This window comes from Ambystoma mexicanum, chromosome 5q (assembly GCF_040938575.1).
Source record: "Ambystoma mexicanum isolate Mex_15411 chromosome 5q, UKY_AmexF1_1, whole genome shotgun sequence".
Lineage (NCBI taxonomy): Eukaryota > Metazoa > Chordata > Amphibia > Caudata > Ambystomatidae > Ambystoma > Ambystoma mexicanum.
This window is the reverse complement of record NC_090933.1, coordinates 1,053,404,823-1,053,431,620: the sequence shown is the minus strand read 5'-3', so window position 1 is coordinate 1,053,431,620 and position 26,798 is coordinate 1,053,404,823. Positions and strand designations below refer to the sequence as shown.

Genomic DNA, 26,798 nt, shown 5'->3' with positions numbered 1-26,798 from the left:
ATAGTGACCATCTGAGGGGGGGGGGGAGTTGGGCTTTGGTATGTCTGCTCGGATTTCCATGGTTACTGGGGCGTGGTCCGACAGAATCTGGGGGCCAATGGATACCTCTTCAGTGTAGGTGAGCACCTGGGCGGACGTCAGAAGGAGGTCTATCGTTGAGAAGGTCCGATGGACATAGGAGTAGAAAGAGTAATCTTTTTCAGAAGGATGGAGGATCCGCCATGAGTCTACCACTTTGAGTGTTCTGAATAAGCGTAAGAGGCTGAGTGCTTGAGTGAAGTCTCCGGGAGTAGGGGGGGTGGCATCTGTACCTCGTGTGGTCCGGCACACCGTTAAAGACTCCCCCGATGATAGTTTGGCCTTCTATAAAGTGGGATAAGGTGGCGCCCAATGAGTCGTACAAAGCTGATTGCCCAGTGTTGGGTGCATATATCGAAGCAAAAGTGTAGATGTCTCCCAGCAATTGGCACTTGACTGCCATGAATCGGCCTTCCGGGCATGATTTAGTATCCAAATTTGAGGATTCAGACCCTTTCTGAAAAGGATTGCTGTGCCGCTTTTCTTGGAGCTCCCTGAGACGAAAAACTGAAGTGGAAAAAGTCTGGCGCGGAGCCGTCCCCAATCTTCCGGTAGCAGGTGGGTCTCCTGTATCAGAGCTACTGCTGTGTCCTCCTGGAGCTTTTTCAAGATCGACTTCCGTTTAGCGGAAGAGTTCAGCCCGTTGACATTCAGCATAAGGAACTTTAGGGTCTGATGTCCCCTGATGTGCTTGATCCGCCCCTGCTCTTATGTTCGGGGGAGGTGGTGCCAGTGAGGTGTTGATTAGAGAGCATCCCGGTGGTATGTTAGCCAGGGGTCACCTTGCTCTTAGGGTTTTAACATGTGCCCCAACGGGGAGCATAACTTTTACTGGTGGAGGGGCCAATTTTGTGAGTGTGGCCATCCCCCTGGCCAACCGGGTCAATCGTGGAAATACGAGATTAACAGAGTTCCAAGGACTCAGAGTTGGAATGTACCTTGGAACTGGGCATGGGCCGTGGGCAGGGCCCGCTGCGTCGAACGTGATCCTCCGTAGCCGGGTCAGGGCCAGCGAGGCATCTCTGTAACGGCGTTTGGAGGACAGCCCCAGAGTGGGCAACCTTCCAGCAGAGTATCTTTTGCACTGGACCATGAGGAACGTCTAGGCTTCGGAAGAACAGCCGATTCCCGGCCTGTGGGTCCTCCGACCTTGGTGAAGTATCCTCTATAGGTGTAGAGGGTCGCATGATCTTGCTAGCGTCTTCAAGGTGGCTGATTCTGCGCAGCGTGCTGTTCTATGAGAATTGTAGAGCGGTTGGGAACAGCCATCTGTACCGAATCTGTTGCTCCTGTAGGAAGAGCGCCAAGGGCCCAATGGCTTTCCTCTTCTGGAGGGTGAGTAGGGAGAGGTCTTGGTAGATCTGGAGAGGTGACCCCTGAAAGGAAAGTTTGTTTCGGGTGCGGCTGTTAGCTGAGAATTGCCTCCTTTGTGGTAAAGAAGTGCACTCTTGTTGTCACATCTGGAGGGAGGTCTGAGTCTACCCCTCATCGTGGGCGCAATCTGTGGGTGCGGTCCAGAAGGAGTTGTGGTTTGTCTAGGTGTGGAAGCAGAGATTGGAAGAAGTCCCCCACGTATTCGGCCAGGTCTTTATCTGGCACAGAAGATTGGAACCCCACGGATTTGGAGGTTTTTTTGCCGAGCCATGTTTTCCAAATCCTCTTGTTTAAACTCCAGGATTTCACACTTATCCTGTAAGGATCTTATGGAGCTTTGGATTTCCCCCAGTACGGTTGTCTGGGCCTGGGAGTGGTTGTCGATCACCCCCAGTCTTTGTTCCATCTCGTTCACCCTTTCATCTGTCTGTTCTAGCTTGGTGGTAAGCTCCGTCATGCAGGATCTGAATTCGGATTTAATGTCGGCCATGAAAGCCTGTATTTCCTCTTTGGTAGCTAAGGAGCCCCGGTCTACTTGGGCTTTTGGTTGGGTGGACATAAGGGGGTCAAGCTTCTTCCCTTTGTCCGTCGTCGAGCACATGGATACGATGTCTGAGTTTTTGCCCACCTTTGGTTGCTTCGACATTGCTGCAGATCTGGTTCCTGAGGTGGACTTGAAGACCCTCTGAGGTGTGGATGGAGGGTGTTGAAGTGGAAAGCACGGTTCTGGAACTGGTGATTGGCGGTCTCGCAGGTTCCGTGGGTTGTAGTCCCCTGCTGTGGAATGCAGACCCCTGGTGTTATGTGTTGGGGGGGGGGGGAGCAGGGTGGGCCGGGGTGCCCCAGGAAGCAGGGTCAGCAGAGTGGGAAGAGCAGGGGCGCTTCAAATGACCTTCAATATTCCGCTTGGGTGACCGGGAAGGGCCGGCCGAGGCTTGATCCAGGCAAGAGGACATGGACTTGATATTAATGGATACGCTTTATGCGTGGAGGATGTTGCCTCATTCCGCAGATAATATTCGCTGGGATGAAGGAGTCCGTGGGTTGAGGGCCCCCACCATTGTATGGAGGCAGAGTGGGCCGGGGCCCCCCAGGAGGGAAAGAGCTGCCAAAGTGGGGGCAGGGCTGTTTCAGAAGTCCCTTAGCCCCCGGGGGTGGGGGGGAGGAGTGTCCAGACAGGGCCAGCCGGGTCCGGTGCGTGATAGGGGAGGTGCAATTCCCAGCGGAAGAGCGGGGTCACCTCAGAGGCCGCACCCCAGACTCCCCCCTGCGGGGTGAGTACTGGACCCTCAGCCGGCATCGGTGGATCTCCTGGACCAGCTGCGGCCCACCCCGTCGTGGAGCAGAAGTGTTGTGGCGCTGGGGGGAGGCACCTGCCACGTTGTGGGGCCCCTTCTGGTAAATCGGGGTTGGCCGCTGTGGGAGGTCCAGTCCTTCACGTGGGTAGTTTGTTAGACGGGCACAGTGCCCGTATTAGTCCCCTGCCTGCACCTGCATATGAACTGGGGGGGCCTCCAGACACCCACGGGACTGCTGAGGATAGAGGGGATCCCCCTCATGAACGCCATCTCATGCCCGCAGAACACCCACACGCTCCCAGGGGCTTACTTGGAGCGGGACGAGGCAGCCAACGTGGCACAGGAGCGTCAGATCCAGGAGGCTCAAAGGAGGCGGCGGTGTTGTCAAGACCCGCGTGCAGCGGTGCGCGGGGGGCCCCATGTCAGGATCATTGTGGGGAGATCTACAGGCTGTATGCTGCCTCTGGAGTCGATGGGTCCCTCGCCGAAGCCTATATCCTCTGAGTGCCGGGTTCTCGACGGTGGCGGAGGGGCTGCTGTTTTCGGAGCCCAGGGGGCCTAATTCCTGGTTCCGCTCGGCTCCGGAGTAGAGATCGCCGTGAGCAGCGGAGGTTCAGACACCCCCAGGTGGGATTCAGGGGGGTTTATTTCGCAGGCTTTACATTTGGTGCCGCAGCGGGCCTGTCACGGCGGGCTCTTAAAGGAGCATCCGAGTCAACGGAGCTCCAGGCCACCCCCCCTTTGGTTTTCTTTTATATTCCTGTGATAACGTACTGTTACCAGGATAGAGGGTTATTTTGTATCCTACCTATGCTTTTCTTTTGTGATTAGCACAGCCCACCTCCCACCTTAGGTGGAGGGTTGAGGGCATACATGGTATTTATTTTCTCACTTCTGTAATTTTCTAGTTACAGTGGCAAGTCTGAGTGGCTGGTGGCAGTGGATATTTTCTTGCGACTTTTTGTGATTTTTACATGCAGGCTGTTGCTGCAGCTTCGGTAAAGGACACATGGGTCACCATTAACTTAAAATGGTGCCTGTGTTCTTTTCCTGTCAACACACAATGGCTTGCCCTTTCTTAAGCCTACCTCTGCTAACCTGGGTGGTGGTGGGGGGGGGAGAATCCTGCTCACTCCTTTGTCGGGCTCCATTGGGAAGCCGCCCGGAGGCACCAATGTGTTTGGGAGGACAGGAAGCTGGGAGGATACTGAATCTCCTCAGGTCTTTGGCCTCCAGTGTGTCTGCTGGTATCCAGTTCTAATTGGGTGCCTGGCTGTCCCTTTGGGACAACCTCCACCCAAAGTTTGAATGGTGCATGCATGCTAATTTGCTGGGTTCTTGCATAAAAGGCAAGGGTATTTATGCTGAAGCCAGAGTCGACCACTGGAAGATCCATTCTGAAGAAGAAAGAAGAGGATGCATACAGCTACCTCTAGCAACCGCCAAGCCGACTGAGGGACTGCTGCTGCTCCAGGCCTCTCTTCGGTGCGACAGGGAAGATCCAGACCGGACGACTTCCTCCCTTGGACTGGTGAACCTAACCAGTCTCGAGACAAGCTACGGTTTGAGCCATCCCACAACGTGCTGTGACCTCCCAGGCCTGCAATACCCGAATACCTTGGGACCTCTGGCAGTGCTGCAGTGCATCGTCTCGTCGACGAAGACCGAGAGAAGGAAGAAAGTCTGCCGGGTGACAACCGTCGCTACTACAAAGCCTGTGTCGAGCCTCTGCAACCAAGTGTCGTGAAGATCGCCTGGGCATTCATGTGAGTCTGACTGTCTGCTCCCACCAAGGGTTCTTCACCCAGCTGCCAAAGCCAGATACCCGAACCAAAGCTGCTGTCGTGTTACCTTGGGGATCCGCCGGTGACATTGCTCTTCATCATAGAAGGTGCTGCCTAACTCCTGGGTGCTGCCGGACTCCTTGTTGGTGTTCACTTCTCATAAGCATCTTGAATCACGTTGGGCTGAAATCCTTCAGGTGGCCTACCTAGCCCCCTGAACCCTTTGAATGAAATTCCATTACTTGTTATGAACATGTTTCTTTTGCTATTTTACAAGTTTGACAGCGTCTGCCTTCCTTTGTTCTGCTCCCCAAGAGTCACTGGTGCCCCAGTGGCCCCATCTGACTTTCTGAGACTCTCGTCCCCCAGATAGGGTTGGGCTTCTAAAGAAAAGGCTTTCCTTAAGTTGTTAACCTACTAGCATTGCTAATTAAGTAAATGCTACTCTTATACTTAACTGTAATTCGTCTAAGGTCTACTACTGAAACTGAGTATTGCAACAGCAAATATCCCTTGAATATGCATTTTTGTGAATAATTTATAATTCCCTTAACTGTCTTGATTTGAACATTGGCTTAGTATGTATAAGAAATAAGCCAATTTCTACTTATACTACAGTTTATAAGTGCTTCCTTGACCAGAAGTGTGCTTAAAGGTCTTTGTACTCGAATATAGTCATTCTCCCTCCTAGACTAAGCCTGGCTGTTCGTCCATTGCTACCAAACCTTTTGGGTAGTTCAGGCAAAACCTAACAGTTTGAGCCCTGTACTCTTAAGAGTGAGTCTTCTATAATCCTACAACAGGTGGCCTTTAGTTAAACTCTTGAACATCCTCCATCTATCTAAATCTGTCTGTATGGATGACCAAAGAATATATTCTCTTGTCACAATAGCATTTTGTCTTGGTCGGTGCTTCTTATGAGATGCTATGGCATGTGCTTGAGCCCATTCCCATCCACATAAGTATGTTTCATATATATGATGAATTGACTGACTGCTACATCCAGAAAGTTCAAATTAAACCCTGACAAAGGGTGGAGGTATGCATTTTACAGGAGATGCAGTCTGCATTTATGCAGACCAAAGGAGAAAAGCTTACTTCACTTTCTCAAAAGATAGGTCAAAAAGGTCACCACAGGATTCTCGCATTAGGGTTGGAGCATCTGAAATCTATTGCGAGATTTATTTGTTTTTCCTTTGAGATTTCATTTTGAAACCTCAATTTATGTTATATGCAATGTTTGCTAATTGTCTGTTTCATTCCAGTACAAATCTTTTGCACAGTGCCATGATTATTGACCAGACCCCACTCACCAGAAGATGTTTGGCTGAAGCATTGGCACAACAGTTTTTTGGATGTTTCATATCCAGAATGTCTTGGTGAGTATTGGGTAGAGCTAGAGGAGTCTCTCCTCTAGACATACTGTATTCAATAAAGCATTATGAAGTCACACAATGGTAATAAATGTATCACAGCCATTGTTTCACACAAGAATGTTCAATATTATTTTACCCCATGTTTTTGTGAGAATTCACAAAATTAGATTTATTTTCGACGACGAGAGCACTTTATTCTCAGTGATAGTTTTATATATTTTCAAAAACCGGTACAAATAACTTTTACCTCCTTTTGGTTCTGCCTTTGCTTGAATGGACATGCTTTCTGATATTATGAGCCATTTATTTCTTGTCCTAACCCTCCCCTCACCTTTGATGGAGTCTCTGTCCCTTTCTTTGTCGTTCCTAATGGTTTCTACCCTGTTTGTTAAAGTTTAATGCTTTTTGCCCACTTTAGTTTATTCAACTTGACAGCAACATATACAAGATAGACAATCTCCAAGTTGCCTTCAAATGTGCTGAACAGTATATCCCTCAGCCCCCCTTCCTAGGTCTATTGAATGCCCACTGCCAGTTTGGTGTAGATCCTTACAATTGGTAGACTTGGGAGAGCTTCTAGTTCAGATCCTGGATAAAAAGAGGGCTCCTGCAGCCATTCTTAAGTTCAACGTTAGTCAAGTCTTTTACGAAAAAGAAAAGCCCATTGACAACCAGAGACCCCTGCAGCTGACCAGCAACCACTCCAGTGAAGTCCCAATGAAGCTTCCACTTCATCATTATATCACGAGATTAATAAGGCGGAAGAACGCTTTAACTGCACCCTCATGCATGTGTCAGAATTCCTCTTCACTGGTTGACCCCGTAGTGTAGAAGAATTCTTCCCACCAATGTACCCCTCTGAATGGTAACAATACACATACAGAGGGATCAATTAATTGAAAGATGTTTGGATATCCCTCCGAGACCACCGTAGCTGTAGAAGGAAAGAAGCACAATTAGTATCCAAGTATACTGTGTGGCTTCACTAAATACTAACACTCCTCCCACACTAACCTGCTCAATGATAGAATTGATCCTAAGAAGATTAACCACGATTTGAGCAGGAATCGGGGAAATACTAGGAATATTCTGCAAAAACAAGTGACCTCTCTGGTTACAATCCCTTTTGATACTAAACTACCAATAACAAGAAAAGACACAGAGATTCTTACCAGAGGGATTCCAGGGTTGATTGCAAACGGTAACGATTCGTGATGAAAGAGAAAGAAAATTTCCGTCTGAGTTAGAAGGAATACGAGAAGCCAAAGTGTTCTGCAGTTTTACCAAATGGTGAAACAACTCCCGCGATGCAGCGGACGCTGTCCCACGGAGCAGCAGAGGCTGTTTCGCTGGACGTCAGAGGCCTTCCCACGTCGCTCCCGCGGTGCAGCTGATGCTGTCCCGCGGCGCAACTGATGCTGTCCCGTGGCGCAGCGGAGGCTGTCCCGCGGCGCAGCTGAGGCTGTTCCACGAAGTAACAGATACTGTGTTAACAGTACAAGAAGTAACAAGAAATAACAAGAGTAACTGAAGTCAACAACTCCAAAAGAAATCCTTTAAACAATCCGGGTCAAATCCATCCGAGCAAACTTAGACTGAGGATTAGGCAATAACAATATACAAGGGCAGAAGGCAAGGGTAGAAAACCAGTAAATCACTGAAGCACCAAAACAGACTAGGAATATCCAAAAGCAAGGTCAGGTCAGAGAAGCAAAGGTTCAAGATACCAGGTAAACAAGATGCAAGGTCAGTAAACAAGTAGCGCCAAAAATGCTCGATCAGAAGCACTGAGCAAGCGGGGGGGGCGGGGTTAAATACCCAATATCACATGATCACCGCCCTGAACCAGCACGCACGTTGCGTCTCCTTAGCAACGCATTGCTAAGCTTCCATGGCAACCTCCAGCCGCCTCGGAAGGCCGAGGTTCGAGGTATTCCTCCCCGTGAAACACTACACAAAGTTTGGCTGATTCCTGTGTTTTTCCTGGTTGCATGAAAAGTATGTACACCATTTCGAGAACCTGCGCGCATAACAGCATGGAATCAGGATGTCTCTGGAGGCGGGTATTAGTTTGGAGAGTACATTGTAGAAGACAGTCTGTGCATATAGGTTAGTGGCTAATGCCACCCCTGGTTTGATCCCGTTTGAAGTTTTTACGTGAAACCCACACACGACCATGAGACAGCTGTGGTTCTCAAGGGCGGGTTTTGTGGATTGTGCTGAACGGAAGTTGAGAGAAGACTTGCAGTGTAGGGCTACAACGATGAAGGGGCGATAGGATATACTGAAGAATGTCAGTACTGAAGAATGTCAGAAGAGCGAAGTCTCAGAGGGAGAAAGTGCACTGAGGTTAGTGCCGAAAGGGCATAGTAGGTTATGGGGGCGCAGAAGGTCCGAAGAGTGTTGAAAGATGTAGTGGTGTTGGAAAATGGCAGTGTGGGGAATAAGAGTAAGACTGCCAAGAAGGGAGACCTATAACTGCTGGTCTGGCACCCCCACTAAAATGTGCAGGAGTCCGTGGGAGAGGTGCAACATTGGTCAAGCTTGTCAAGAATCATGTTGCACTGCTGGGTGCATTGTATATAGTTAAGTGGTGGTGTGCATTCCAGGTTGGAATGATTGGGAGAGTGTGAATGTTGAGAGAAGATGTTTTGATTGGAAAGTGGGCAGTTGAGCCCAAGAGGAGGATGCAGCATGAGGTTACTCTGGGGGGCCTCCTTACCCTTATACTGTTAGATTTTGAGAAAAACTAATTAAAGAAGCAACTACCCACCTTGGTGTCCTGTCTTCCTTTAGCAATGTAGAAGTCGATCCATCTCTCCATGAAGCCCCCACTACTAGACTGGTTTCCTCATAATGTAGAGCCTTCCAAGTGTCCAGTTCCATGATCCTTGTACTGCACGCAGGTAGGAGATGATATTGCTCTAGTTTATATTGCTGCACATTTTTCCTACATAAGCTGTTTATTTAAATGTTTATCACATTATTCCTGGTTGGTTGACTTAGTTAGCGGGTGAAAGGCCACTAGCACTTTGCATAAGGCAGACAAGTCTTTTGTAGCCCCTATTTTCCAGTCCTCGTACAGGCAAGGGTGTCCACTTCCCTCACCCTAGACAAGGGGCAGTCCCAATGAGAACCACCTCCCCCATTTCCCAGGCCAGCTGCACAGGGATGGGTGCTGCATCTGGGATCCCTCTTTATTTATAAAACATAAATTGTTCTATTATTAAAGAATCCTATTCCATTTGAAGCGTGAAGCTGGAGGATGGCCTCCTTGGGTGGTTTCACTTCCCTGGGCAGCCGCAGGCAGGTTGCCATTTCTTCCGCTACCCAACGCCAGGTTTCCTCCCACCATTCCTTTCTACAGACTACAGACGTACAATTCTACATGGTGGTCAGTCAAAATCTCGAAAACAAAATCTCGAATGACAAAAAGCACGAAACAAAAATCTCGGAAAAAAAAAATATCAAATTCTTTATTTATTTATATATGTTTTTGGGGTCAGGTAAGTAAAAAAAAGGGGTAAAATAAAAAAAATGAAAAAAAGGGGGGTTAGAGGGGAACCCCCCCATTTTGAAAAAAAAAACGCATTGAAAAAAAAATTCGATATTTTTTTTTTCGGCCTTTTGTTTTGGAGATTTTTGTTTTCGAGATTTTTTTAATCTATATTATCACTATGAACCATCACCCGATGTGAGAAGTAGGACGCACGACGCCCATAGCCTCAGTTCAGTTTTTTACGCGAACGTGTTCGCTTTGTGAATCTCAGTACGCCTCGACTCGTTGGAGTTTGCTGTTTTCAATTCTCGGTTCGTTGAACCTGTTCGGTTTGTTGTGAAGACCTGTTTGTGGCGATGTCTTTCTCATCTTCAACCCCGCGTCCGGGCTTCAAGAACTGCGGGGACTGTGGGTCCAAGATGTCGGTCACGGACTCGCACGACGCCTGCCTCTGGTGCCTCGGGGAGGCCCACGATACGGACGACTATGTCGACTGCCAGTCGCTCACGCCGAAGGCCTTGCGGGAACGCAAGAAGAAGCTGTCGGTAGGCCGGGTGTCTAAGCCCCGGAAGTCGAGGTCTGCGGGGCTTTCAACGGATGACTCGAGGGGTGACTCCACGTCATCGTCAGAAGTCCAGTGGGTCTCCTTCCAGGAGTCGGTCTCGCCATTCCTCCGCCTCTTCGAGGCATTCCCGGAAGCGCCGGCATAGGTCGCTTATCCCTCCATGCAAGCGACACCAGAGGAATGGGCTTCCTTCGGGAAGCAGATGCTAGTGATTCTTGAATCGCAGGGCACCGGTCCGTCCGTGCCTCCGAGTGGGGTCAGTCGGCACCGGTCGAGAGACACCGCCCGTACGCCTTCGGGCTCGGGTGGTCGGCATGGCTCGCGGGAGAGGCCCTGCTCGGAGTAGCCGTTCTCGCCAGGCCCGTTCCAGGTCCCGGTCCTCGACGTGCTCGAGACCACGTGATCCTGTGCCGTCTTCGAAGAAGACGTCGACGCTGAGGTCGTCGACGATTTCTCTCGAGGCTCTGCCTCCGAGGGGGTCGTCGACGCCGTCGGCGCCTAGGTCGTCGAGAGACACGCTCGGAGCTCCGGCTTCGAGGCCTGTGTCTACGCCACCGAAGCTGGCGGCGCTGCAGCTGACGTCGACGCCGATTTGCTTGACGTCGACAACTTTTCTGTCAACGCTGACACTGACTCGTTCGGCACCCTCGACGCCTTTCGAGGCGGTGGTGTCGGAGGGGCCCTGTGGCACGGGGTTTGCCCCTAGAAAGGCTATGGCTAAGGTCAGGCACTGCTTTGATCCACAGAGGTTTTCCTCTCCCTGCCTGGAGTACATTTCAGAGGGTGATGAAGGCTCTGATGGGGGCTTGGTTCCGGTTCCAGATGACCTTATCTCGGGCCATAGCCAGTTTGATGATCTGCGGCAGTCGCTGCATGATGCCAGTGGACTGGACACCTCTCCAGAGGTGGAGTTTTGTAGGCCGGAGCCTGGCACTCATGCCGATTCTTCATATCGGCGCCTTATGTCTCGGGTCACCGAGTACTTGGGTTGGTCAGCTCCCCCAGGGGAGTTCGTTCAGGATGATCTCACGGACATCCTTGATCTCGGTCCCCCCACTGACCCGGTTTTGCCTTTTCATATGGCTCTGCAGAGAAGGGTGGCGGCGGCTTGGACTGCTCCGGAGAGTCTCCCGGCAGTGGGCAAGTCTTTGTCGCGAAAATACCGTCCAGCCAGTAGCGGCCCCTGCTACTTGTCTAGGCACCCCTCTCCGGAGAGTTTGGTGGTGCAGGCGGCTATGGCCCCGGCAAAGCAGGTGTCGTATCCTACCATCCCTCCGGATAGGGACGACAAACGTTTTGACGGCTGGGCGAAGAAAGTGTTTTCTTCTGGGGGTATGGCGCTTCAGGAGGCCAACTCCATATGTGCCTTGTCTCGTTTCACACACACTCTGTGGAACTGTGTTGCATTAGCGGCTGAACATATTCCCGAAGGGGACGAACGGGATGGTTTCCTTTCTATGGTTCAGGATGGCAAGGATGCTATGTGGGAGGCCGTTCAGTCGGGTTTGGACTTGGCGGATTGTGTCAGCGGGTCCATGGCGGCGAGTACCGTAATGCGCAGGTTTGCGTGGTTGCGGAAGTCTGGGTTAGCTCCTGATGTGCAGTCCTGGCCCCTCAACATGCCCTTTGACGGTGAACAACTTTTTGGCAGCAAGGCTGACGAGAGCCTTGAGAGGTTGCAGACCTCCAAAGCTGCAGCGAAGTCGTTGGGCGCTGCAGTTCGCCAACCTCTGCCTTTTCGTCTTAGGGGACAGCAATGGAGGGGAGGTTCCTTTCGCTATTACTCGTCCTTCAGTAAAGCGAGGGGAGCTAGCAGTCAAAGAGGCCATCGTAAGAGTGCCAGAGGTGGAAATAAAGGTACTCGAGGTGCCAAGGCCGCTCGGGCAGTTGCCTCTTTACCCTCAGGCAAAGCCGCAGCTGCTACCACTCAGTCATGAGGCCAGGTCCCATGGTTCGTCGGTTGGGGGAAGGTTGGCGCAGCATCTTTTAGAGTGGCAAGCCATTATTTCGGATGTGTGGGTTCTGGAGATCCTAGCCCACGGCTACTGTCTTCCTTTTCGGCAGACAATCCACCAGAGAACCTCTCTATGAAGTGTCCGGATCCGCTCTTTGCGCAGGAAATTCAAGCCCTGCTGGAGAAAAGCGCCATAGAACTGGTGCCTGTAGCGGAGAGGAACAAGGGATGGTATTCCCCTTATTTTTTGATTTCAAAGCAAGACGGGGGATTGAGACCCATCATGGACTTGCGTGGTTTGAACAAACTCCTCAGGAAGGACAAGTTCAAGATGGTGACTCTTTCTCAAGTCCTCCAGGCCCTTCAACTTCAGGACTGGTTGGTGTCTCTCGACCTCAAGGATGCTTACTTCCATGTGCCGATCCATCCCAAGCACAAGAAGTACCTGAGGTTCGCGGTTGGCGACTCGCACTTTCAGTTTCAGGTCCTGCCGTTCGGATTGACCTCCGCCCCAAGGGTTTTCACCAAGCTCATGGTGGTGGTGGCAGCGCATCTCAGGAAAGGGGGGATTCACGTCTACCCCTACCTGGACGATTGGTTGATCAGGGGGAGCTCTCCCGAGCAAGTCCTGGATCATCTGTCCGTCAGCTGCCACTCCGTTCACAAGCTGGGCTTCTCCCTCAATTTAAAGAAGTCCCATTTGACACCAATGCAGCGGCTCCAGTACATCTGAGAAGTGCTCGACACGTCCCTGGGGCAGTGTTTTCCTCCCCAGGTGAGGGCTCTTCACATTCAGCAGATGGTGCACAAGTTTCAGTTTGCCCAGGATCTCCCAGCGTCCGAGTTCTTGAGACTGCTCGGCCTCATGGCATCCTGCATTCTTCTGGTGCCAGAGGCTTGTCTGCGGATGAGATCTTTGCAGTGGGCACTCAAGCTCCAGTGGTCTCAGTCCTCCGGCAGGCTGTCGGATCCTGTTCAGGTGCCGCCCTCAGTGGCCCGGGACCTTCTGTGGTGGGCCGTCAAGGGCAATCTGATGAAGGGGGCCCCATTTTGGCTGCCCTGGCCGGAGGTGACGATCGTGACGGACGCATACCTCACGGGATGGGGAGCTCATGCCAACGAGTTGAGTCAGCGGTCGTTGGTCTCCGTCAGAGTCCAGACTCCATATAATCTGTTGGAGCTGAGGGCCGTCAGGCTAGCCCTGAAGGCTTTTTTGCTGACTGCGCGGAAAGAGTGTCCTGATTCTAACGGACAACACGGTGGCCATGCACTACCTCAACAAAAAGGGGAGGGGGGGGGGGCAGGGTCACTTCCGCTGTGCAGGGAGGTGATGCAGCTCGAATTCTGGGCCATCCAGCAGGAAGTTTCGATCTCGGCTATTCATCTGGTCGGAGACGACAACGAGATGGCGGACGCTCTGAGCAGGCAGAGCTCGATCTCTCACGAGTGGGAGCTGGCTCAGGAGATTCTCCTGGAGATCTTTGCCCTTTGGGGGACCCCTCAAGTGGATCTCTTTGTCTCCAGTGTCAACCGGAAGTGTGAAAGGAATTTCCTCTAAAAGGAGCCTTAGGAGACGCGTTTGTGGTGGAGTGGTCATTCCCACTGCTGTACGCGTTTCCTCCAGTCCCCGTCATCCCGCAGTGCTGCGGAGGTTCGGTTCCCGGATGATCCTCATTGCTCCGGCGTGGGCCCGGAGGACGTGGTACCCGGACCTTCTAGACTTGTCCATCTGCCCTCCACGTCGTCTTCCCTACCGAGACGATCTGCTCTCACGGGAGGGGGGGTCAGGTTCTCCATTCAGAGGTCAGTTCCTCAATCATCACGCTTGGCTTCTGAAAGGTTGAGGTATAAGGATTGTGACCTCCCTGAAGACGTGATGGAGGTGTTGCTCTCGGCCAGGCGGCCGGCAACAAAGTCTGTACCATTGCCGTTGGAGAAAGTTCTGCGACTGGTGCAGAGTTGAGAATGTGGATCCTTTTGAATGTGACATTCCCATGGTTCTGTCTTTTTTGCTTTCTTTGGCCCACAGGGGCTTGCAAGTGGGGACCATTAAAGGTTACCTGGCGGCGCTGTCCATATTTAAGCGCTCGTCTGAGGAGTGTTCCTATTTTAAGATTCCTTTAATTTTGCAGTTTTTGAAAGGGCTCTCTAATATGTTCCCCTGTCACCTTTTCTGGCGCCAGGTTGGAATTTGAACCTTGTTCTTAAGTTTCTTATGGGTGCTCCGTTTGAGCCTTTACATTCTTGCCCTTTGAGGCTGTTGACTCTGAAAACTGTGTTTTTGGTTGCGGTTACTTCCGCTTGCAGAGTGAGTGAGTTACAGGCACTTTCAGTTAAGCCACCCTTCACTGTGTTTCATAAGGACAGGGTGGTCTTTGGAGTTCGTCCTTTTTTTCCGAAGGTGGTTTCGGAATTTCATTTGAGCCAAAAGGTTGTTCTTCCGGCGTTCTATCCTCCTCCACATCCTGGTAAGGAAGAGGAGAGGCTCCATAGGCTTGATCGTTGGAGAGCGTTTGGGACAAGCTGTGACGAAACAGACTTTGTCTCGTTGAATTATTTTAGCTATTGCCGAGTGTTACCGCTTGGCGGGTAAGGACCCTCCAGCTGGCTTGCGGCCCATTATACCAGGGGAGTGGCTGCGTCTACTGCCCTGCAGAGGGGAGATCCTATTAGTCACATCTGTGATGCAGCCACCTGGGTTTCAGTACATACTTTTGTACGTCACTACTCCCTCGATTCCATCAGAGGGCAAGATCTGGCCTTTGGCAAGGCAGTTCTCTGTTCTGCAATTTGATTGGGCATGCTAAATTTGTATTCTAAATTCTTTCCCACCTCCTTGCTTGGTACTGCTTTGGGAGTCTGTCATAGATATGGAATACGTCGGAGGACCCAATCCCCTCGAAGAACAAGTTACTTTCTTACCTGGTAACGTTCTTTCGATGGGATGGTCCGATGACGTATTCCATATCGCTCCCTCCCTGCCTTTCCCGCTGCAGAATTTCTTTTGCGATTGCAGCTTGCGTTCCGCAAGGCCTTGTTTGTCTGACTGGCAGAAAACCGGTGGCACACGTTCTGGGAAAAAACTATAACTGAGGCTATGGGCATCGTGCGTCCTACTTATCACATCGGGTGACGTCGGCCGTCGGAGGAGGTCCTCGGGGACGGCGAATCGACGTCATCGACGCAGACGCCAAAGATTTTCCGAAGCAGCACAGCTGTGGCCATTACCTGTCATAGATATGGAATACGTTCATCTATGACCATACTTGTAACTATAAACATAAATATATGCATTAAACTACAAGTTATATTATAGAGCTCTGCTGCTCTGTCAGTCCGCCTGCTGATTCTTCTCCAAACTTTCTCACCATTGATCTCTCTCCCATTCCATCTTTAAGCTTCCACATTATGGTTCTGCTCCAGCATTGTGGATTCCAACATGGATACCACACATCCACCTTCTTTTCGCAGGCAGCTCTCACCCCACATAGTCCAGCAAGTACTCTGGCCTCCTCCTCCATCTTCCCCATCTGGTTGGCACCAGTCTTTACAACTTCTCCTGTCTTCGCCCAAGTCTTTATGATCTCCTCCTTCCCTAGTTAATGTATCTATTAAGGATCTTTGTAAAAGATGAACGGAGGCTGATTGAGGTAACTCCTTTTAGTTTATTAAATAACGAGCCCGCCGGAATAACACGGCACAATGCAGCTCTTTCAACCGCCGCTGCCGTCACGCGAACCCTTGCGCTTCGAATCCAAACAAAGAGGCAGAGCTCGCGTGACGGCGCGCGGACAAAACGCACACCAGTCTCCACATATCTTCCCCCTCGGAAAAGAAAAAAAAAAATCTCCCACATTGATATACAATTTGAACAAATAATAAATAAAACACGAAAGAACAACTGTGAAACTGACCAAAAAGTTATAAGTATATCTTAAACACAGCTAATGAAACTACTTGAGACACATAATCCTTCATCCAGGCAGGTTTAGACCTCAACCTGCCCGGAGCATCATAACTCCAATTCCTCACAACATTTTCTTCACTGCCGATATTAACTCGCTTGTCTGTCTTTCTCACACTTTCGTTCACACCATGTACTTTCGCAATCCTTCCTTTTGACCATACCTCACCACCTTCCAAAATCACCACTGACTTCTTGACAGCAGATATCTTCTTAGGCCCTAAGTACTTACTTACACAACATTTGCTCACCAACCTGGGATTTTTCACATACACATCTTCCCCAACTTTCCACTCTCGTTCCTTCACTTTTTCACGTGCATTGAAGTCAGCTGTATTTTTCTCCTGACTAGCATTGATGAGTCTCGTTATTTGAGCCCTATCCACATGAACCACTTTAGCCACACCCAACCAACCAGGACACAACTTTGTTCCTGGCTCCCTCCCTTTCAGGGATACAAAGGGCGACACTCTTGTCACCGAATGAGGAGTGGTTACGTAACTCCATGTCAACAAATTAAAGATTTCCCTCCAAGGTTGCCCCGCTCTCATCGCTAATTGCAAACCCTCTTTCAACCAACGGTTGACCCTCTCCACAAGTCCATTCGCCCTGGGATGATATACTTCTTTAATCAGTTTCCAAGTGTAACATCCAGTTTCTAGAGTCATTATTCATCAGATGGTAAAGTCCAGTTCTCATAGACAAGCACTGGCATCCTCTCTCTCAGGCCACATCTCTCAACACCCCTAAGAGAACACCAGTCACACATAAACATTCTAACCAGTAACATTCCATTGTCAATCATGACCCTCACTCCAGATTCCATTAGGATGCAGGACAAGACCAGATCCTTACATATCTCCCCTCCTTAGAGATATCAAAAAGACAGCCAGTTAACTCAAGCATAACAGCTATATACAGCGCGTCCACACACACACACACACACCCCCACCCCCACCCCCACCCACACACACACACCCACAAGTTCGATGCACCTGCATCATCTCTCCAAACTAAGAAGCGCCGTCACGCGAGCTCTGCTTCTTTGTTTGGATTCGGAGCGCAAGGGTTCGCGTGACGGCGCACGGACAAAACACACACCAGTCTCCACAATCTTCAATTCTGTTCATTCCCATACTCCTTTGCATCCTTGCACAGCTTTTTGCACGGTATCAGTCCATGTTCTGTACTCTCCCGACCATTCGCCTCTACTACATTTAACATCACTCACAGCACTTGCATTGGTTGTGACCAACTCAGCAAACTCTTTTTCATTGAGCTGGATTACAGTATTCACACCCAGTAACCTGTCTTGTGATGTATCACCACTCGCACACCCACTCTGTCATGTGCTATTTTGTTTATCTGGGTCTCCCTCGTCTTTCTCCCCTCTCTCCTTATCTACCACTACAAGGATCTCCTTGCCACACCCATGGGGGCGTTAGTTTAGTATTTGGTCTCCTTCCTCTCCTAAATTCAAATGGAGACACTCCTGTTGTTCACTGTGTCGTAAACCTATGTGCTACCACTGCATCTTGAATTGCCAATTTCCAATCCTTGCCATTAGCTACTGTCAGGAACAATTTCTCTTTAGGCAACTTGCTCTCCATATTCTATGGCCCCCAAACTATTTGCTTTGTTTTTGAACCTGTCCTGACTTTTTACACGAGGAAACTGATCAGTCCTTCAGACTATCAGTACTGGGAATATGTGTTTCCCTTTTGTCTTTTTACCTTTTTTGGTAACCTTTTAACAGTGCACATAGCATCTTACATTGCAGTCAAGTGGGGATACTTTTGTCTCACCCTAGTCTTTTACACTTGGGATTTTTAGTTACTTTTATGTGTGCTGTGATAAGCTGGATGGTGTCATCACTTTTTTCCAGATGGTGGCTTCTCCCCTTGCGACCAGGTGATGGTAGCCGCTACCTGATCCTGATGGCGGCTAAATGAGGGAGGATCACATGGGAGAAGGCGACCCTGGGGACAGGGGGTGTTATGATATCATCGGACAAGACATGGTATCCCCCTTTCTCGTTTAAAGATACCCCTGCCATTCCCCATGCCCTAATGGCATACTGTTATCCCTCCCCTCAGCGACCCAACAAAAATACTGAAAATATCTTTCCAGGTTCTGCACATAAGATATCAAGGACTGACTTGACCTTCAAGATCACCAAAATCCTCATTCAAGTTATCAGAAACCTAGTTTTATTTTCATAAGTATGAAAGTACCTCCAGCGACCCCCTGTGCCCTATCCCCCCAGTCAACCTACCTAGTCAACTGGGAAAATAGGATTCAGGGGGGTAAGCAATTACAGCGCATTCACCTTCCCCTGTTCACCTTTAAAATAAACATTAGAATAAACTTTGGTTATTCCATTCCATCACTTTTTGATTGTTAGATCTAAAACCTTGTATCTGAAAGATAGGAATAATATTTTATGTACCTGTAACTTGAATATCTTTTGGAACATTTTCATCACCACAAGAACTACTTCTACATCTGTCCCCTCTCCTAAGAAGAAGCTTCGTGACTTTTGGCCACAAGGCGCTACACATCATAGGGATTGGACCTATAAAGTTAGGGCATATTTCCTGTGAACTGGTTTCATTATACAGCATCACTACTTACCTTATTTTTGTCTAAGTTATTGCATGCATTTATAAAAACCTAAAGGTGACTGTATATATTTTTCATAATTGAGTATTGTGTGATATTACTACCTGCTTGTTTCATTTTCTAGTGTGCGTTTTGGGACCTATAATAAAGTAGATTTGTGCATACCTGTCTAAATTGAATTGTTCTGTGCTTCACTGTGTGGACTCATTGTGGACCCCTGATCCCTCCTCACCTTTGCTTGAGACTAAGCCATGACTGTTCTCTACGCTTACCTTGATTGTGTTTGGTTAACCTCTCAGTTTCCCTGTTCACTATAACTAGGGTGGCCTCCTAAAATCACTATAACTAGGGTGGCCTCCTAAAATCTGTCCACCAGGGAGGGGGCGTGGCTTGGAGCCATGGCAGTCGGACGTGCTCTGTGAGAGCTCCCGGCTGGTGTCACGTCGCCACGGAAAATGCCTGGTGAACACTAGATCTTCTCGACCCACTCTTCAGCGATCGACAGCTGAGATGCTGCGGAACACTTGGGCGGCATGACGGAGCCCTACCGACGCGGATTGCAGAGATCTGCCGCCTGCGACACACCAATAGGGTGCGAGGGACGTAGCAAGATGGCGGCCGCCTCCCCAGCCCGGCACTAAGCCCGGAGCCTAGGGGTTGGGATCGGAGCACCCCGGGTGCGGGATTGGGCCGGCGGAATCCAGCGACTCGGCCATCACATCGCCCCGGAGGCTCGCCGGCTCCCTTCTGGGGCCCGGCTGCGCCCGAGGGTGAATCCGGCTCCGGGGGCCCCTCCCCCGCCTCTCCTGCTCCGGGGATCGGAGATCGGCGGTCTGCCGTTCCACGCCAGCCCCGCACACCAGCCGATCGATCTGGGCCGCGGTGTCTGAACGGGGGCTGGGTGCCCGGGGGGCCTCCTGGTTTCCTCCCTCCTCCCTCCCGGATAATTACTTCGGCGGCCCCCGTCTGCCTCCTGTCTCCTGTGGGGGCAGACCAGCAAATTGAGCCGATCCGGAGGACATCCAGCCGCGGCGGGCCGTCTGGGGACCCGGCCTCCAGACCAGCATCCCTGCGGAGCGACCCGGGGGGGCCTCCGGCCTGGACAGAGGCCGCAATTGAACAGACGCCCAGGGGCTGCTACGAGCTCACTGCTCACCGGGCCCCCCCCTTGCCTCACTGCCATCGGAAGGAGCCTATTCCTCAACAGCTCCCACCCTTTCCACCTCAACTTCGGCCACAACGCCTCAACTTCAGCTACATAGCCGCCTGGATCTGCCCGCTTCAGTGTGGACGGGGCCCATTCACCTCGGGGCCACGGAGGTCCCATCACCCAGCATACCTCCCAGGGGGGGCTCATCTCCGGAAGTAAGGTAAACCTGGCAACTAACGACCCCGGGGTCTCCCCACGCTTCCTACCCTGCAGGTTGAGCCCGCGCCGGGGCTCCCATCAGCTTCTTCTTCACTCTCCTGAGCCCCTGGACTTCCTTTCGCCACACGCTTCGGGCACACCTCCAGAGAGGGGAGGTAGCCTCCCTAAAGCACTGCTACAAGGTAAGGCGGCACCTGCCGCATCTCGCCCTAACTGGACGCTCTGCTGCCCCCCGGGCCTGGCTGGTGGCCCCTCCGCCCCCGTCATAGCTGCAGGGGCGTCCCCGGGTTGCCATGTCCAAATCGGGCAAAGCCGCCAAACAGACTGATATTTCTACTCTATTAACAATGCCTCCTGCGGGGGAAAAAAGCAAGAGGGTTGAGCGCATGGACGCGGGGATGGGGAACGGCCTCCCCAATGACCAAGTATCACAGGCGGTCACGAAAGCAGACCTCCATGAGCTTCTATCGGCCCTCACCAGGGAATTCCAGAAGGGCACTGAAGAGGTCAAGACCCAAATTACCCGGTTAGACAAGAGAGTGGGGGAGATGGAGGCCAGAACCGAGGTGATTGAGTCTACATTATGTGAGCAGAACTTTGAGATCGGAGAGGGGGCGGACAGGATCAGGGCCCTGGAGTGCAGGTGCGAGGCGCTTGAGGCCAGACAAGAGGACGCTGAAAACCGCTCGAGGCGGAATAACATTAGAATCCGGGGAATCCCAGCTGCAGTCTCAGAGAAGGAGCTCCCATCCTACGTCTCCGACCTTCTCCGCCACATTATCACCCTCCCAGACAACTCTCCCCTGGAGCTGGACAGAGTACACAGGGCTAGGCCCAGGCAGAGGTCCAATGGGGCGGCCGATGTCCTGGTCAGGATTCATTTCTATAAACTCAAAGAGGAGATCATGCAGGAAGCCAGGGCCATGGGCCAGATCCACTTCCGGGACTCGGAGATCGCCCTGTTCCAAGACTTAGCTGCTTCCACCCTAGCCAAACGAAGAGCTCTCAAACCTATGGCCGACTGGCTACGAGAGCGCAAGATCCCCTACCGCTGGAGCTTCCCTTCAGGCCTCTCCTTCACTTGGGAGGGAAAGACTCAGCAAATTCCATCCCCACGGGAGGCTGCAGTGTTTATGAATCCGGACCTGGAGGGGGAGGTCCCAGGGGGCCCGGCCCGCTCCCCCGAGGGGGCCGAGGGGGGGGCTTCTTGCTCCTGGTCCCGGGTGGTTGGCCGACGCAGGATGCGCGGCCCTCCTGTTAGGGGGAATAAAACCAATACCAACTGAGAGGCCGATCTCCCCAGCACCATGCTGGTCCTCTCCAGAGCCTGTCAACACACACTGGCCCGCCTTCTTGGGGGCCAGAGGGCTACCCTAAATACTCACATTTATCTGGCCTACTCGGGTCGCCGCCGACCTACCCTTTGTCCTCACAGCCGGGTGGGCCAGAGCTGCCGGCGGAGTGTTCTCTCGATTTGCAAGATCTTCACCACTACAGCATGAGACCCCGTGGTCTCCGACACAAATGGCGTCCGTGACCCAGCCGACAGCCCTGTTGGTAGAAGGCTGGTCTGGATACCTTTACATGTTAACTGTTTTAAGTTATGTTTTAGTTCATGTTGTTGGTTCTCCTTGGTCGGGGGGAAAATGAGATTCGGAGCTTGGGCTCGGGCGGGAGGTGACGTGGAAACGAAGGTCAAAATACAAGTAATCGGAGTGCCCTCCTCCCTGCACGGCGGCTCCAAGGCAGTGGCGGAGGGTCCACTCAGCGCTGAGGAGGCCCCAGCTCCACAATCCAAAAGATGCCACATAAATCCGCTATCAATCCTACCTAATAATGTCTCAGCCGGATAAGGAACTCTCAATGCTGACCTGGAATGTCCAGGGTCTGAACTCCCCCCGGAAAAGAAAGTCTGTGGAGCACAGGCTTGCTCAACTGGCACCTGATATTATTTGCCTACAGGAGACACATCTCCTCAGGAGCGACGAACGTCGCATTGCCTTCCACCGATACAACAGAAGCTTCTTCGCTTCAGCGGATCTCAAAAAGAGGGGGGTGGCCATCCTGCTAAATCGGGACTTACCTTTGACCAATATCACCACCAAACGGGACCCCGAGGGCCGTTATCTCCTGCTAAAAGGCCTCTTGGTAGAACTACCCATCACCATCGTCGCCATATATTGCCCAAACACCGGGCAAAGCAAATTCCTGCGGAATCTCCTACCAACTCTGTCTGCCTTCAGAGAGGGTCAATTATTCATAGGGGGTGACTTCAATTTGACTCCCGACCCAAATCTTGACAAATCGCTCCCCCCATCGAATGATGATTTCAGCAAAGCCCTGGCCATGGCAGAATTCTTAAGGGAAACCGACACCATAGATGTATGGAGATTGGCCAACATGGGAAAGAGGGACTACACTTTCTTCTCCCACGTGCACCTGGGATACTCACGGATCGATCTCCTTCTAATCTCAAGTAACCTCATTCCCTGCGTCGAAGCCATCCAAATCGGGCTCAGAGCCCTCTCAGATCATTCTCCAGTCACATTGAACCTAAGGGTATCCTGCCTCCCGGAGCCACCCCAGAGGCAATGGAAACTCCAAGAGCACATCCTCTCAGACATCGCAACCAGAACTGAAATTGCGGAAGCCCTTAAGAATTATTTCAGGGAAAACACCACCAAAGACTCATCGCTGGCTATGATCTGGGACGCCATGAAACCTGTCATCAGGGGCACGGTGAACGACTGCACAGCCCAACTCAGACGTCTGGACAAAGTACAACAAGACGCACTCGAAGCAGAGGTGGCAGAAGCGGAAAACACCCTTAAACGAGGCCCGAACAGGAAAGCTAGCCGCATCCGCCAAAGGGCGAAACGTTCCCTAGAAATGCACCTGGCCGACAAAGCTGTCAGAGCGCTAACCTACACAAAACAGTTTTATTATGTGCACAGCAACAAAGCAAACCGGCTCCTGGCTCACAAATTAAAAAAGCTACAAACAAGAAACCTCATCCACAGCCTCGCTGATGAACAAGGGACTCTTCGCTACTCCATCAAAGAGAAAATGGGAATCATGGCTTCTCATCATAGATCGATTATGTCAGGTGCTCCCACCTCCGAAGTAGCACAAGCCAAATACCTAGCTGAAGTACAACCTCCCCTCCCAGGTCCGGAATTTGAGGCCCTGGAATCCCCCTTTTCGGCAGAAGAAGTCAGTGAAACCATAACCAAACTGAAAAACTCAACCCCCGGCCCAGACGGGCTCACTGCCCAATTCTATAAAAAATTTGCATACATCCTAGCCCCCCACCTGGCTACCCTATTTAACTCATTTCTATCCTCAGGCACGACCACTCCTTCCATGGAAGAATCAATCACTGTGCTACTGCCGAAGCCTGGAAAGGACCGGAGCCAGTGCACCTCATATAGACCAATCACCCTCCTGAATTATGACGCAAAAATCTTCACTAAAACCTTAGCGAACAGACTGGCCCCACTGCTCCCGTCTATCATCCACCCGGACCAGACGGGATTTATACCCGGCCGTTGCACCCACGATAATATAAGAAGAACCATCAATGTCATTGAATCAGCCAATAGGAGGGGGCAGGCAGCGATGGTATTATCCTTGGACGCACATAAAGCTTTCGATATGGTTGACTGGGGCTACATCCGAAATTCACTCGTTCATTTCGGCTTCGGCCCAAACTTTATAAAATGGACACTAGCTAATTACCAACACCCCTCCACCAGCCTCAGAATAAACGGAGTCAGATCCGACACGGTCAAAATCTCAAGGGGCACTAGACAGGGCTGCCCCCTCTCCCCCCTGGTATTCGCCCTCTCCATGGAGCCATTTGCGACCAGAGTTCGCCGCAATGTAAAGATCCAAGGGCTGTCAATCAAGGCCCAAACATATAAAATCGCCCTTTACGCTGACGACGTCCTTCTCACCTTAGTCAAACCAGAGGAATCCATGAAGGCCTTATGGAAAGAACTGCTAGAATTCGGGGACGCCTCAGGCTTTAAGGTCAACCTTACCAAATCTACAGCATTGAGCATCAACCTACCTAGCCAGCTAGTAGCAGACCTGGAGGAAAAATACCAGATCCCCTGGGCCAAGAGGAACCTCCCATACCTGGGGGTCCAGCTCCCCAGCGCTCCCAGCAGACTATACAAAGCCAACTTCCCGGCATTCCTGAGAGAACTCAGAGCTGATATCAGACGATGGCAAAAGCAGGAGATCTCATGGTTTGGAAGAATCACGGCCCTGAAAATGAACCTCATCCCCAGACTCCTTTATCAGTGCGCTGCCATACCCACCATGATCCCGAAACAGGAGATCCAGAAGCTACAAAAACATGTCATGAGCTATATCTGGGAGGGGAAACAGCCACGCATTCCGCGAAGGATCATGCTCCGGGGCCGTGAGACGGGGGGCCTGGGAGCGCCTGATGTGGCAAGATATGTGCTGGCTGCTCAGCTCTCGTCAGCGTTCGCCTGGCTCCCTGCCACCTCCAAGCCCCGCTGGCTGGAGCTGGAGGAGGCCTGGAGCTCAAGCCCAATAACCTCGCTGCCACACCTAAAGGAACCCAGTGCAATCGGGGACATGGGTCCTCTAACGGCGACTGTAAATACTGTAAGAAGCTGGAAGGCAGCAGCGCGACTCTGGAATCTCCGCAGCACGACGGGCCCCCTCACCCCAGTCTGGGGTAACTCAGATTTCACCCCGGGCTGTAACCCCAAGAACTTTGGGAGATGGAAGAATGGAGGGCTGGAGAGACTGCAAGATTTTTATGAGGAGGGACACCCCCTAGACTTCGAGGCCTGCAAGGAAAAATTTGATGTGCCAGAGAGCGAGAGATTTAGATGCACTCAGCTCCGCCACTGGCTCTCGAACAGGGAGGTGAAACGCCATGGAAGCAGAGCCCTTACCGCCCTGGAACTCACCCTCACCGGTCCCCCGCCAAAGGGCGGAATCTCCACCCTCTATAAGCTCTTGGACAGAACCGACCCATCACGCAAAGAGCCATATATGCTAAAGTGGGAAAACGACATAGGGAGACCTATCGAGGTGGAGGAGTGGAACCACATCTGGGCTAGAGCGAACAGGAGTTCGAAATGCGTTACCAACAAGGAAGGTATGCTTCAGATGGTATCGGACCCCAGAGATACTAAATAAATGCAATCCCGCAATTCCCCCGGCCTGCTGGAGAGGGTGCCCAGACAAAGGCACACTCTTTCATCTACTCTGGACATGTCCCAAGGCCACGGAGTTCTGGAAAACAGTGCTGGACCACATCAACAAAATCACAGGCCTCACCATCCCTTGGGACCCAGGCATCGTCCTACTTGGATCAAGCGGGGCAGACCAATTCCCCCTCTCCGGGCATAGAGCAGAGCTATGCTCCCACCTGCTCACGGCGGCAAAAATCTCCATAGCCAGGCTGTGGAAAAACCCAGAGGGCCCGGCAGTACAAATGTGGTGGACAAAATGTTGGGACATAATGGCAGCCGAAAAAATTACTGCCCTACGACTCGGAAACAGAGATAAATTCTCCCAAACGTGGGCTCCCTTTCTAGACTTTACCCAACAATTTCCAGGTCTAGCACGACAACCCCCTTCCCTACGATGGATGGACAAAACCGACTAAACACAAAAGGGGCCAAGGTCGTGCAGAGGTACAAAGTGGCCTAGGGTCTGGCCTGTCAGCGAACCCAGGAATGTGGCTCTGGGGCCTAAACAATCTAACGCACTGCGAGCTGAAAACGATCAAGGGCCTAAAAGCTCACACAAAGTCCTCTTTTCATCCACGTTTACTCCATCTCGGCCCACCAGGGCTAAACTAATCGCTTGCTTCACCCCAGAATCTCTCCCCTGACCTGTTGTTGTTATGATTGTTGTTCTGTTATGAAGGACATTGTCCTTGTTGATTTAACACTTGCACAACTGAACTCAAGCGCGCGGCGCGCAGCGCTCAGCGCTCTTTATGTACTTGCAAACATCCAATGCAATGTATGTATAAAACCAATAAAAATATATTTGGAAAAATCTGTCCACCAGTCCAGATTCTAGAAATTCATTTTAATAGCTACTGCTCATCTTATGGTTTCCTTCAGCTCTCTGTTAAATCGTTCTACCATCCCTTTGGTCTGTGGGTGATAATATCGCACTAATGCAATGTTTTATATGGCATTATGCTTTAGGTATTCCTCCATTTCCTTCGGTTTAAGTTGTACCCCATTGTCGGACAACATCACACTGAGATTTCCTTCCCTTTGGAATGTTTCATCAAGAAAACCTACGACTCTTCCTGTGCTAATGTCGGTGGTCACCTTTACCTCTACCTACTTAGTGAGCCAGTCGGTTATCTCCGTGCAATATGTGGGACAACACTCTGACCTTATTTGGCCCATACCGTCCAGGCCTACCTTTTTCTCACAGCATGCTTGGTATCTCAGTCAATGTCATGTGGCACTTATGACTCACACATCCCTTCCCTCCCACTTCACAAAGGATACATTCCATGACACGTCGCTCCACCTGCTGCCACCAGTAGTCACACTTCAGCTGTTGCTTGGTCTTTGTGATACCTTGATGTCCTTCATGTGCTAAGCTTATTATCTTCTTTCTTAATCCCTTACGGGGCACCACCCTCTCTCCCCTGTTGAGAAGGCACCCCTCGACCTACAATTCTTTCCGAAATTGCCACCGCCTTCCAGGTTGTTCTTCCTCCACCATACTTGATCCAGACTGACTTCTTGCATATTGTGTATACATTTTCTTTAACTCTTTGTCCTTCTCCAAGACTTCCTTCCATTGTTCCTCTAGGATAGAGGTATATTGGCACAGTACTGCCATGATATACTCTGTTGTCTCTTCCCTGACCTCTTACTTGCATGTAAATCTAGA

General features: G+C 51.1%; 1 protein-coding gene across 2 annotated transcripts in view; it reads left to right on the top strand.

Annotated features, from left to right (window-relative positions):
- TAF2 (TATA-box binding protein associated factor 2) overlaps positions 1–26,798 on the top strand; it is a 2,148,555-nt gene that overhangs the window by 259,338 nt on the left and 1,862,419 nt on the right. For both annotated transcript variants that reach the window (XM_069621552.1, XM_069621551.1), the window contains exon 8: positions 5,800–5,913. In XM_069621552.1, coding sequence (XP_069477653.1) covers positions 5,800–5,913 — 114 coding nt within the window. The remainder of the gene's footprint in view (positions 1–5,799; positions 5,914–26,798) is intronic.